Source organism: Mya arenaria, chromosome 9, assembly GCF_026914265.1.
Source record: "Mya arenaria isolate MELC-2E11 chromosome 9, ASM2691426v1".
Taxonomy (NCBI): domain Eukaryota; kingdom Metazoa; phylum Mollusca; class Bivalvia; order Myida; family Myidae; genus Mya; species Mya arenaria.
The window spans coordinates 15,060,565-15,073,865 of record NC_069130.1 but is presented as its reverse complement, the minus strand read 5'-3'; the positions used below and the strand labels follow the sequence as shown (position 1 = coordinate 15,073,865).

General features: G+C 36.9%; 2 protein-coding genes across 5 annotated transcripts in view; one reads left to right on the top strand and one right to left on the bottom strand.

Moving 5' to 3' along the window:
* LOC128245308 (neprilysin-1-like) overlaps positions 1-13,301 on the top strand; it is a 180,504-nt gene that overhangs the window by 76,292 nt on the left and 90,911 nt on the right. The gene's annotated exons all lie outside the window — the stretch shown is intronic.
* The window catches only part of LOC128245306 (ATP-dependent translocase ABCB1-like), a 52,121-nt gene that overhangs the window by 23,974 nt on the left and 14,846 nt on the right, over positions 1-13,301 (bottom strand). The window contains exons 1-12 of one of the 4 annotated variants that reach the window (XM_052963428.1): positions 12,566-12,693; positions 11,849-11,997; positions 6,423-6,489; positions 5,700-5,826; positions 4,862-5,001; positions 3,820-3,953; positions 3,115-3,286; positions 2,198-2,322; positions 1,757-1,873; positions 1,068-1,143; positions 605-718; positions 113-223 (exon numbers count right to left, since the gene is read on the bottom strand). In XM_052963428.1, the coding sequence (XP_052819388.1) occupies positions 113-223; positions 605-718; positions 1,068-1,143; positions 1,757-1,873; positions 2,198-2,322; positions 3,115-3,286; positions 3,820-3,953; positions 4,862-5,001; positions 5,700-5,826; positions 6,423-6,489; positions 11,849-11,913 (1,248 nt within the window). In that variant the 5' untranslated portion in view covers positions 11,914-11,997; positions 12,566-12,693. Of the gene's footprint in view, positions 1-112; positions 224-604; positions 719-1,067; positions 1,144-1,756; positions 1,874-2,197; positions 2,323-3,114; positions 3,287-3,819; positions 3,954-4,861; positions 5,002-5,699; positions 5,827-6,422; positions 6,490-11,848; positions 12,249-12,268; positions 12,378-12,565; positions 12,694-13,301 lie in introns of those variants that run through there. The other 3 variants (XM_052963429.1, XM_052963427.1, XM_052963430.1) reach the window with 3 other exon arrangements.

Here is a 13,301-nt window from a genome sequence, read left to right as displayed (position 1 = left end):
ACTATAGTCATAATAACTGCGGTTAAAATATACTAATATCATAACCGATAGAGTCAAATAAACCACCCACCAATTAGTTTTGTTATTTACAAATAAGGTATAGTATACATACGGGGACGTCTTTTCGTGTAGGGTAGGTGAAATTGACATTCTCAAATTCTATGTGACCCGTTACCCTCGCAACCGGTGTGCCCATCGGAGAGCTTGCATCGATCTTTGGTTTCTGAAACGCACACACAGTTTGTTAATGTTGAAACTGGGGTAAAAGAAGACACAATATTCTCTAACCATAACGGTCATCATAAATTATATCAATTAGTATATAAATGTTTAAATATTTATTGTCAACAAAAAACGGAAATTGTATCAGCATATTGTTTTATATAATACATTTGAAAGGTTTCAATAGTCACCTAGTTTGAAAATCCCCACAATTTACATCCGTCATGTACAAAACTATTTTACTATGTATTTGTCCTTATATTTCGCATCATTCATATATAATAGTTATAAATTAACAGAAGTAAATTTAAAAATGTATGATGTAATTCATTCTAAGGAATAAAAAAACGAGAATTTACTATATTTGATTCTAAAGACTTACATTGTCAATAATGTGTATGACTTTCCCAGCGGCTCCCTTCGCTGTTGCGATGGCTTGCGCGTGAGGTGCAATATTTCCGATAGAAAATGTTCCTATCAGTACGGCAAAGAAAACCTGAAAAGCAGCATTACAACAGACTGGGTTTAACCCTACAGTTGACGATTCTTGGTACTGTTTACCTCGAATGAAGTAAAATAAATATCTACAAATGCCACATAATTTATACCGCAAATTAAGACCAGACTTTGCGTATACATGTGTATCTTTTTCACAAGAATTGGACAAATACGTATTTCGAATTGGATTAGATGCAAAATTAAATCGCACCATCGCGCCCTTATCTTTGCGTATCTTTTTTCAAATTCATTTTATACTAGAAACAGGTAAAATAAGAATATATTAAAGCAATTAAACTAGACCATCAATTGAAGATAACTAGATATAAGATAGAATAAAGTCTCACCGTAAGGACGGTTCCGGGTGTCATGCCTCCCTCGAAATTGCTATCATACCAATCCTTCACTTGCTCGTTCCCGAACCTAAAATAAAACATGAGATAAAAAATCGAGCTGAGGTCAGTAAAGAGTTTTGCAGCTAACGTTTGCGAGTTGGTTCCCCGCTCACGGTGTATGCGCTCCGATGCAACCGGGATATTAAATAAAAAAAAATGTGTTAATGTTAGCTTATGTGAGCGACTTTTAGTTTAAACTGAACTATGGGCAGATTAAGATTACGAAAAAAAATTATATATTTTATTATAAGTGTGTATTTAAAATCAAAAATAATATTAGCAAGTGACCGCGTATAGCAGTATGTTCAACTTCTCGAAAAAACATAAGCGTAACAACCTTAAATAGCTTATTTCATTGAGTCAAATTCCCAACTAAATCATGCTTTACTAGTTATTGTGAAAGTCATAAAGATCATTTCGTTTTAATATCCAAACACTCTTAAAGTTATAAATATTACCCCAATTATACTTAGTCAAAAATAGTGAGCCTAGCTTAATCCGGTTATAAGGGTCTTATAAATGTTTCGAGAAATTGGGCCCACCAATTTGAACGTTTTAGTTTTCACAATCCAACTCAGACATATATAAAAGTTTCGTAAAACAGTCTTGTGTTTGAACAGTTCTAATGCACCTTTACTTACCAGAAGGCAAGTGCGTAGGCCGAAAACATGGTGAAATAGACGAAGCCCATTCCCAAACCGGAAATCCACGATTTCTTGGTACCGATCGCCTTCGACTTCTCCAAGGCTCTATTGTATCTGAAATGTATTGCATAGACGTGTTCTCACATGGGTCTCCATGTGTCACAACAGATGTAAACACACAAGCAAGTAACATAAATTTCTAAATAACTTTAGCCAAGAAATATTTTCATATTTCTTTCTGTCAAAAAAGTTATATAGAAATAAACGTCACTTACTTGTTGTTGTTTTTTTTTACATCGGTTGTGATCCGTGGCGACCCATTTGAGAACACCTTAGAGGTCACATGTCTCCTCACTCTGATTTAATGACAATGGAATTGCACAAATTTCTTGTCCTGCTTGGTACCCTTATATGCTTTACTGCTGTATGTGTATTTACCTGTCAATGTCCTGTCGCTGCCCGTTAAAAGAAGTGACGGTGCGTATACAAGATAGAACTTCCTCAGCGACACTTCCGGCGGCTGCGTATGCATCCTGTTCCCGTTTTGAGAAGCTTACCATCAGCTGCAATGCATTCATGAGATATTGTTTTCTGGATTTAGCGTACATGCATTTTGAATTTGATTGGTGCAGAAGATCAGTTCTATTTACAAAGACTTTTTAAATATCATGTTCATAGACTGGAATAATGTAAAGAATAATTTATGTAACACATTCAAAGCAACGTTTTAAAAAATCATTTTGACTCAATTTTGAGATACACTTTTACCAGAGTAAAACAATCCTTTGCTGCATTTGTTAGTGTTATAAATAGATTCGCAAGTTTTACGAAACAATATTTTATCAGTGATTTGTTTGAGTCCGTTTTCTTTTTTCCTGAAAAGCCTTTCGATAATATGAATATGTTTTTGGGTCAAAATTGTCCTGATTATCCAAATAACAATGCCTTGTGCTTTTTGATGATATATTTTTAAATAAGAATCCAAAGATATTGAACAAAATGGGGAAAAGGGTGCTCTTAAAATATTACTGGTTACACAAATGCAAATACCTTTCTTAAAATAAAAGCAATCACCACAAAGCCATAAGACACTGTTGATTTGATATTGTCAAACATTTCGCACATATGAGCATCACTTATCTTGCTTCACTCCGGCAAAAAAGAAAATGTTTTTGGATAAAAATCTGATTAAATATAATTTCGATAAATTCGCTAAAGACTTCGTCTTTTGATCATGGTCTAATTTTGCACTGTGGAAACTCCTTAACAACTCTATCAATGTTATGCTAGGTAACTACACGGACAAATAATCAATGTCCGTCACCTTGTTAGCACCAATTGTTCTTTTCACATACCTTGCCCATGAATGCCGAGCTCACGACGAGGAGTGGACTAAGGGACAAGAGAACCAAGGCCAGCTTCCATCCCTTGATGAAACCAATCACATAGCCAGCTAGGAACTGAGCCAGGAATTGAAGTGTGAAGCTTACTTTATCTCCCATGCCCTCGCGTACCCGTTCAAGGTCGCTGTAATGATAGTAAACAAGAATAGGTGAGATTTATACATCATGGATTAAATTTCGTACCCGTTCAAGAACGCTGCAAGAGGACAAAGGACAAACATTTCGTGAGACGCTTCTAGCTTATCTAACATTTACTTCTGGATACAGAAAGTGGAAAGGACTATGACATTCAAATACGGTCTATAAAGCACATCCATCATCGTGCTAAGTAAATGAGTAAAATATTAAGCATACTGATATATAACAGTAAGAATCATCATCCAATGCACTAAACATCATTTGGAACCTGCTAAATTTGCTCGTCGCAAACACATCGCGCACTGAAAAACGCGGACAGGGTTTTCTGATCAGGGTTGCATATGTATGAACACAGTGTTATAGATCATTATTCTCGCAGATGACAGAATGGTGCGTATTGGATAGCGGGATGAATAGGGGCCTTTCAGTCTTTGCCAGATGGACGAAATCAACATAACGTTAATTTTTTAAAGTGAACTCAACTAAAAGTCATTTACAAGTGACTTCAAAAATTCTTACTCGGCAAGTCTGGTAGTGAGCTCCCCGCTCTGATGGACATCAAACCACGCCACTTCCTGTCGCAAGATAGCGCGGAAAAACTGTTTCCGGATCCGGTGAGTCTGCCGCTCACAGGATATTGCCCACATACTGTTCTGAAATAAAGAGAATAGAGATGGAACCACATCCTGATATTTTAACTCATTTCCGATAATCATGTCAACAGAGGCAGCAAACAGACTTATCGATCTGAACTTCCTTATGAAGTTGCGCATAATTTCATAACAATCGTTTTAACTAAGCAATTTAAATGAGTATAAACCACCATCTTCATATTAAATAAAAACAAAACTCTGAAGATTTTTATTATTATCATTTTATGTAAAAAAAAAATTATTTTTTTTTTTTGGGGGGGGGAGGGCAGAGATGCGCCCCCCCCCCCTTGACCCGCTAGTTTATTAAACAAAAGCGCAGTCCCATGCAGAAAAAAGCCACCAAAAACCCTAAACCCAAAAACCCATGCTTTGAAGCGATATTTTCTTTTCTGAGTAGCAACATCGTAAAAGGTAGTGAAATGAAATAAATACAATGTACATACAATATATTGTTATAAACTTTCGAAAATGGCAATTGTATGTAACGTATTTCATAACGGGGAATATTGCAAACTATGCAAAATTTGGTAGGGGATTTTTTGGTCCGGCAGAAATTTCGTCCGTCTCCCTTTAAGATGCACTCTTACTCCCAAATAAGATTTACCACAAGTAATACAATTGTTTTAATATACCAAAAAAGGATTAATAAATGTCAAAAACAATGGTTCGTTTGAAGGATACCTAGTTTTATTCGAAAGAAAGGTGCAGAAAACACGATTTTTTATCTTATGAGACGATAGTAGATCACAGTAAATCTTTTAGCACTCACCAATCATTTAACATTTTTGCGTTTTCAGCTATTAATATCTAGTAGTTAAAAGGTTATCACTCAAAAAATATGTTTTTTAAACATGTGTATGTAATGAATTTGAAGTGTCACTTTAAAATAATTGAAGAAAACAGCATACCTGTATATATGAAGCCACGAAGACTGCAGCTCCTATGTAAACATAGTAGAGGGAGTATTCCGTCATCTTGTCGTTAAATTCATCCTTTAACTCGTCGTTTGTCTTGTTGCCAATTGTCACATTCGGATTACCACTTGGACCTAAGGTTTTAGACAGAATCAACGCATTAAAGCTGCACTCTCACAGATTGAACGTTTTGACAACTTTTTTTTTTTTTTGTCTTGGAAAGAGCAATTTTTTGCGAAATAATCTGCACACCAATAATATAAGATTGTTGACAAAAATCAGATGGTAGATTTTCATATTTACGTTCGAAATCAATGTTGTATGACTTAAACCGTGGTAACGGTTTAAGAAAAATTCATAAAACATCTTTATTAAACTTAAATATAAAAATCTGCGATCTAATTTTTTTTCAGCAGTCTTATAATAACTGGTTTCCATGGGTTTTCGCAAAAATTGGCTCGTTCCAAGACAAAAACTTAAAAAAGGTGGAAAAATGGTAAATCTGTGAGAGTGCAGCTTTTTTAAGACTTTGCTAATGCGTATGTTTGCAATTTATACATGAAAATAATTTAAAGATAAAATCCTAACAAATCTATATTTTTCAGCAAACTTGAATTGTTGATCGCTAATTTTGAACTTCATTATCAAAGATGCGATGTATACTCGAAAATCCTCGGAACGCGATTAAATGCTGTTATTCATTATGCGTAAATGTAAATCGTTGCTGCGATTCATTATGCGTACATGATAACTGTTGCTGTGCTTCATTATGCATAGATGTTAACCGATAATGGAAACATTTTTAATTGTCTTTAACTTATGCCGATCTTACCGGAAATAAAGGTGTCTGTCATGCCTCCGAAGAAAAGGAAAAGCATAGGCCATCCTGCTCCATGAACGATTGATGCGAGACCACCCAGGAGCATAAATGTCACGTCCAGGCAGTCGGCGGTCCGAAACTTAAATGAGAAAGATGTAACCATAGCAACCACCATACACACAGAAAACGCTACCAAGAGCATGGATGTCACGTCCAGGCATTCGGCGGTCCTGAACTTAAAGGAGAAAGGTGTAACCATAGCAACCACCATACACACAGAAAACGCTATCAAAAGCATGGATGTCACGTCCAGGCATTCGGCGGTCCGGAACTTGAATGAGAAAGATATAACCATAGCAACCACCATACACACAGACAACGCTACCAAGAGCATGGATGTCACGTCCAGGCATTCGGCGGTCCGGAACTTGAATGAGAAAGATGTAACCATAGCAACCACCATACACACAGACAACGCTACCAAGAGCATGGATCTCTCGTCCAGGCAGTCCGGTGGTCCGGAATGAGAAACATACCACCGTAACCGCCTTCATGCATACGGACAACGCAACCATCATCGCAACTAACAGCACATGAATGTCATGCTAGAAACATTAAACAATGTATGGTTAGTTAGGGCAAACAATTGATTGATGACTTTAGATTATATTTTAAACTTGATTATAATTGTGATATTCATTAGCCAACCCCAAGCACAATGAACACCCGACTTACCAGCTGGCCCATCGTGGCAGGGGGTATGTCTTCATCCTTCTTCTCCCCATCTCCACCCTTGTCAGCTCTGGAAATGAAATTAATTATATTTAGAATACCACCTTCATTTTCAGCGAATGAAATTTCAGATAGACAATTATGAAGTACTAGATGTACGTGAAGTTAGCGGCCTAGTGATAATTTGTGCATAAAAACAATAAACATATCATTGTTTTAGAAGAACAGGCATGTTTAATGCTTTGAAATAGCTGACTGCTTTATCGACGCTTTTGAAAAAAACTGTTGATAATCGCTAATAGCTTCAAAGTGTTAATTTGTGCATAAAAACAGTAAATATGTCATTGTTTTAGAAGAAAATGCATGTATACATGCTTTGAAATAGGAAACCATTTTAGGCCGCTAGGCCGCCAGGCCGCTAACTTCACGCCGCTAGGCCGTTAGGCCGCTGAAGTGCTCGATCGACTTTTTTGGGGGGAAAATGAAAAACGCTTCAGAGTGATAATTTGTGCATAAAAACAGTAAATACATCATTGTTTTAGAAGAACAGGCATGTTTAATGCTTTGAAATAGCTGACTGCTTTATCGACGCTTTTGAAAAAAAACTGTTGACAATCGCTAATAGCTTCAAAGTGTTAATGTATGCATAAAAAACAGTTAATATGTCATTGTTTTAGAAGAAAATGCATATATACATGGTTTAATATAGGAAACCATTTTAGGCCGCTATGCCGCTAGGCCGCCAAGCCGCTAACTTCACGCCGCTAGGCCGCTAGACCGCTGAAGTGCTCGATCGACTTTTTTGGGGGAAAAAATGAAAATCGCTTCAGAGTGATAATTTGTGCATAAAAACAGTAAATACATCATTGTTTTAGAAGAACAGGCATGTTTAATGCTTTGAAATAGCTGACTGCTTTATCGACGCTTTTGAAAAAAACTGTTGATAATCGCTAATAGCTTCAATGTGTTAATTTGTGCATAAAAACAGTTAATATGTCATTGTTTTAGAAGAAAATGCATGTATACATGCTTTGAAATAGGAAACCATTTTAGGCCGCTAGGCCGCCAGGCCGCTAACTTCACGCCGCTAGGCCGTTAGGCCGCTGAAGTGCTCGTTCGACTTTTTGGGGGGAAAAATGAAAAACGCTTCAGAGTGATAATTTGTGCATAAAAACAGTAAATACATCATTGTTTTAGAAGAACAGGCATGTTTAATGCTTTGAAATAGCTGACTGCTTTATCGACGCTTTTGAAAAAAAACTGTTGATAATCGCTAATAGCTTCAAAGTGTTAATGTATGCATAAAAAACAGTTAATATGTCATTGTTTTAGAAGAAAATGCATATATACATGGTTTGAAATAGGAAACCATTTTAGGCCGCTAGGCCGCTAGGCCGCCAGGCCGCTAACTTCACGCCGCTAGGCCGCTAGACCGCTGAAGTGCTCGATCGACTTTTTTGGGGGAAAAAATGAAAATCGCTTCAGAGTGATAATTTGTGCATAAAAACAGTAAATACATCATTGTTTTAGAAGAACAGGCATGTTTAATGCTTTGAAATAGCTGACTGCTTTATCGACGCTTTTGAAAAAAACTGTTGATAATCGCTAATAGCTTCAATGTGTTAATTTGTGCATAAAAACAGTTAATATGTCATTGTTTTAGAAGAAAATGCATGTATACATGCTTTGAAATAGGAAACCATTTTAGGCCGCTAGGCCGCCAGGCCGCTAACTTCACGCCGCTAGGCCGTTAGGCCGCTGAAGTGCTCGTTCGACTTTTTGGGGGGAAAAATGAAAAACGATTCAGAGTGATAATTTGTGCATAAAAACAGTAAATACATCATTGTTTTAGAAGAACAGGCATGTTTAATGCTTTGAAATAGCTGACTGGTTTTTCGACGCTTTTGAAAAAAAACTGTTGATAATCGCTAATAGCTTCAAAGTGTTAATGTATGCATAAAAACAGTTAATATGTCATTGTTTTAGAAGAAAATGCATATATACATGGTTTGAAATAGGAAACCATTTTAGGCCGCTAGGCCGCTAGGCCGCCAGGCCGCTAACTTCACGCCGCTAGGCCGCTAGACCGCTGAAGTGCTCGATCGACTTTTTTGGGGGAAAAAATGAAAATCGCTTCAGAGTGATAATTTGTGCATAAAAACAGTAAATACATCATTGTTTTAGAAGAACAGGCATGTTTAATGCTTTGAAATAGCTGACTGCTTTATCGACGTTTTTGGAAAAAAACTGTTGATAATCGCTTCAATGTGTTTATTTGTGCATAAAAACAGTTAAAATGTCATTGTTTTAGAAGAAAATGTATGTATACATGCTTTGAAATAGGATTCAATTTAGGCCGCTATGCCGCTAGGCCGCTAGGCCGCTAATTTCACGCCGCTATGCCGCTAGGTCGATGAAGTGCTTGATCGACTTTTTTGAAAAAAAAGTTGAAAAACGCTTCAGAGTGATAATTTGTGCATAAAACAGTTAATTTAAAATTGTTTCAGAATAAAAGGCAAAGAAAAATATTCTGAATATATAACAATTTAAGGCCGCTATGTAACTATATGAATAAAAAACCTTGATTTATCATTGTTTTAAAATAAACGCATTAACAATTGCTTGGAAATAGAAAAAAATAATTAGGCCGCTAGGCCGCTAACTTCACGCCGCTAGGCCGCTAGGCCGCCAGGCCACTAACTTCACGCCGCTAGGCCGCTAGGCCGCTAGGCCGCCAGGCCGCTAACTTTATGCCGCTAGGCCGCTAGGCTGCTAACTTCACGTACATAAGTACTAGGCTTAATCATAAAGAATTTCAACTTTTGCGGATGTTTTAAATTCCGCCAACTACCACTCCGATAGACTTTCCTTGCATATGGTTTTGAGTTGACAATGTGTCATGCAATGAGGTAATATTATATGACAGTAACATTACCTGAAGAAATAGTTTAATGCTTAAGAAGGGCTCGTTCGCTGAGCTCACACCGCCGAATCTTATGTTACTTCATGTTATCTAACTAAGGTCATATTCTTCACCACACTGTGATTTTAGTGGGGCGGTACTTACACGGGAAACCTTTTGTCTTGCACCCCTCCCACAGAACCAAAATTTATTAGGGGGGTGGGGGTTGTATAACAATTTCTAGTTCGAATACGTGGATTTGGGGTATTTTTTATGACTTTTCTCTCCCCGTATTTGGATAAATTTCGACGATTTTAAGGGGCGCCCTGGCGACCCCCCCCCCCCCTCCACCCCTCCACTACGAAAATCGTCCAAGTGGATCCGCTAGTGCTAAGAGTATTGCGTGCGTTTCTTCAAAATTGCCTTGTATATATTTATATTAAGAGTTTACCTCTATAGGAAGTTCTATATTGAGATAAGAAGAAGTTTAGATACACAGCTCTCGCTATTAGTTCCTATTAATAATGCATATCTAGACGACAAATCCATGTTTTCATATCTTTAACGCGCTCAATATTAACCCCAATTATACAACTTTAGATTTAAATACACTCAATCGAGTTTAGTCACAATGAGATAAAGAATGAATGAATCAATACGCGTTATCCCACCAAGCCACTGGGTCAAACTAATAGTGCCCGCGGTGTCATGGATGTAAGTGGATCTTTAAAAATGAACACTCATGAGTCTATTTTTAGCGATTACATGAAACACAAACAAAAGTATGAGTAGGTTTAGTCATGATGCGCACTCCAATTGTTTGGTTTGAAATAAAACACATATCAGCATTTCTTGCTTTCCGAGTTTCTGCCGGGTTTAAAGGTCTACCCGGGCCCGTTCACTGAGTTATTGAGAGCCCATCCTATCCGCTTCCGGTGTAACCGAACTATTTTAATGCCTATATGCGGTAAACTGCACACAAGCTAGGGAGGGGGGGGGGGTGCTTATTTACCCTCGCTATCGGGTTATACCCATTCGGCGAGCACACACACAAGCTAGTGGAGCAAAGTTAAATATGTGTATATCCGGATAAGTTGTTCGTAAAATTAATGAAAATACTAGTAATAAATTGTGGTGCTTAAACGTGTAACTTGTATAACTAAGTTCAAATTAATTGCGAGTAAAGTGTATTATTGCATATATAATTAAGATTCCTAAGAGTAAAATGCTAAGACTGCTCAATTGAAATTTCATTTAATTAATCATACCAAGCGATCTATTTGAAGTGTAATTAAATGTAAAAGATTCTGAGACTGAAACCGTCCATTCACACCCGAGGTTGTTTTCAATGGAAAATAGCCCAGGTGGAGCACCTCAGTGCTTGTGAGAGAAAGGTTACGTGACATCTAAAACGTATCAAACGTCTAAACTATAACCGAGAAGAACGGATGAAAATAGATTGTTTGTATCATGTTAGGCTCTTTGCGCATCACGTGTGTTAAAATTGGCCTATATGTCAATAAATCATTTCCATGGGTAGCATAGAATCAACTTTTAAACTATTTGTATGCCTAATAACCGTAGTTGGTTTATATTGTCAGTGTTTGCGCTGATGTCTCCGCAAATTGAAACACTGACAGAACGAGTTCTCTTTGAACCGTTAAGAAAGCTTCCGATTAAAACAACCGCCAAAGTTCCATTTAGTAATTGACTAGTTTTATTTAGTGGAGTATTTAGCAGTTTTCGCTTGCGCGCTGCTCAGTATAGAGATATTCCGCGCCAAACACTAAGATGCGTCCAGCCTCTGAATCAATGGTTTAGCAGAACAAAACTTAGCTTTAACTTTTACTATGTATTGTTTTATAACTTTGATTTAACATTAAGACTTTAAAGACTACACATGCAAGTAACTTTTAAATAGCATTGTATGTATATTGCCTAGCAAGTTGACTTGACTTCATTATTTTATTATTTTATATAAGATATTCGCTTCCGTCGCTATTGGTTACTACTGAATAAAAACGCCATATTTCAAAGGTTAAAAAACCAAGGGCAAGCTAGCATTTAAGTCGTCTTAGTCGTGTCTTAGTCATCAGCTATTGATCACATCCACAGAACAACTACTGACTGTCTGTAGACAATTTCAGGAGAAATTCCATGAGAAACGTTGAGGATCAATGCGGTCAAAATCAAGCACGCTGCAGTTGATATTTTTTAAAGGCCTGGTATGCTATAAATGTGTCCGCTTATCTTAAGTCTCGTATCTTCGTGTTCAATATATGACCAGATTTGTAGTTCAACAAGATAACTTGATAAAATGAAACAAAATCACTGAATAATGATATCAATGAAACTTATGTCTGATATACAATTATCATAGTAAAAATATTATACTTATATTTAAGATATTAACACTTAGACTGCTGTAAGAACAAATGAAAATTATAATGATATTTAAAGGAAGTTTAACCATTGTTATAACAAGGAAATATAAATAAAACAACAATGTAAAATAAGGCGAACTTACTCCGCAGTTTTCGTCTCAACTCCGCCATTTTTACCAGATAAAGTCACTTTTGTATCCTTGGACATTATTGCTTCTTATAATTCCGTATCACATTTACTTTTACCTTACTACAAGTTATATCAAGTTCTGATAATGTATATACACTGAAACTTTAGATACGTTTTGTTATGATAATCTTTGGTTAAAATGCGTTTTAACAATTATTTCTCTTGATCCACAACGATGTTAGAGAAAGGCTGTGTACGATAATATCTCAATAACAGAGTTCCGAATAGGAAACATGTGACTGTTGATTTTCAGGGAAATGTATTTTTGGCACTATCATGCGCCTTATTAAAGGGATTTTTTTCTATTATATCACGCGCTTCTATAGACGTATTTTACGGATATACATGTATTACATTAACTAGTAATAATTACCAATGTGATGTTAATTGGTTCTAAAAACAAATAAATGTATCTCTAAGTACTACTGCATTTATCATAAAAAAAGCTGGAATTAATAGACAATAGAAAGCGTTTGCTGTCGTGGAGTGCGCTTGAAGAGCATATGATTTCAAGTTTCCTGTAGAGGCTCATATATAGTGTCCTGACTCAGACACGATGACATTCGGAACTCCTCTGTCATTTTCCACCGAAAACAATTGTTGATTGAAAATAGCCGAGGAGTTCTGAATGACACTATGATTCATACGAATGATGAAACATTGTACAAACTGTTATCATGGCCTACTAAAACTCAATTAAGTCCATGGCACGGTCATCGCCGGATTTAACGCGGTTCGCTTTTAAGCACAATATACCAATCCCACTATGATATCTATAATTATGTTTTGTGAGCAATTTACTGGTAGGAAAGTAATTGAAATATAAAACATCCGCTTGATATTCCTTTCAGAAAAAAATATGTCAATATGCGCTCGTGTGCATGAGGAAATCGTTAGTAGGAAAATAATTTGAAAACGAAACACCCATGCTATTTGATTTAAAGCCCTTTGGAATGTAAACAGCCCAGATACGCTGCTTATCAGTGCAGGTATGGGAAGGGGGGGGGGGGGGTGAACGGTCATTGATTCCTTTTATGGTGATATCTGAGTCTATTTAAGGTCATTATGTAACAAAAGGGTGGTGAAATTTGGCTTGATACGCGGTACCCTATTTGATAATTATAACCTGACGAGCCCCAGCCCTACCACCCCCCCCCCCCCACTCACCGAGCCTTAAGTTATTTTCAACCATAGACTTATTATTACCTAGCAAACCCTAAATCCGATCCTATTTTCGACCATTGAGCTAGTATTACCTGGTGAACCCCCTACCTACCCCCCCACTCCAAGCCGATCCTATTTTCGACCATTGAGCTATTATTACCTGGCGAACCTCTTACCTACCTCCCCCCCCCCTCACCCCAAACCGATCCTATTTTCGACCATTAAGCTATTATAACCTGGCG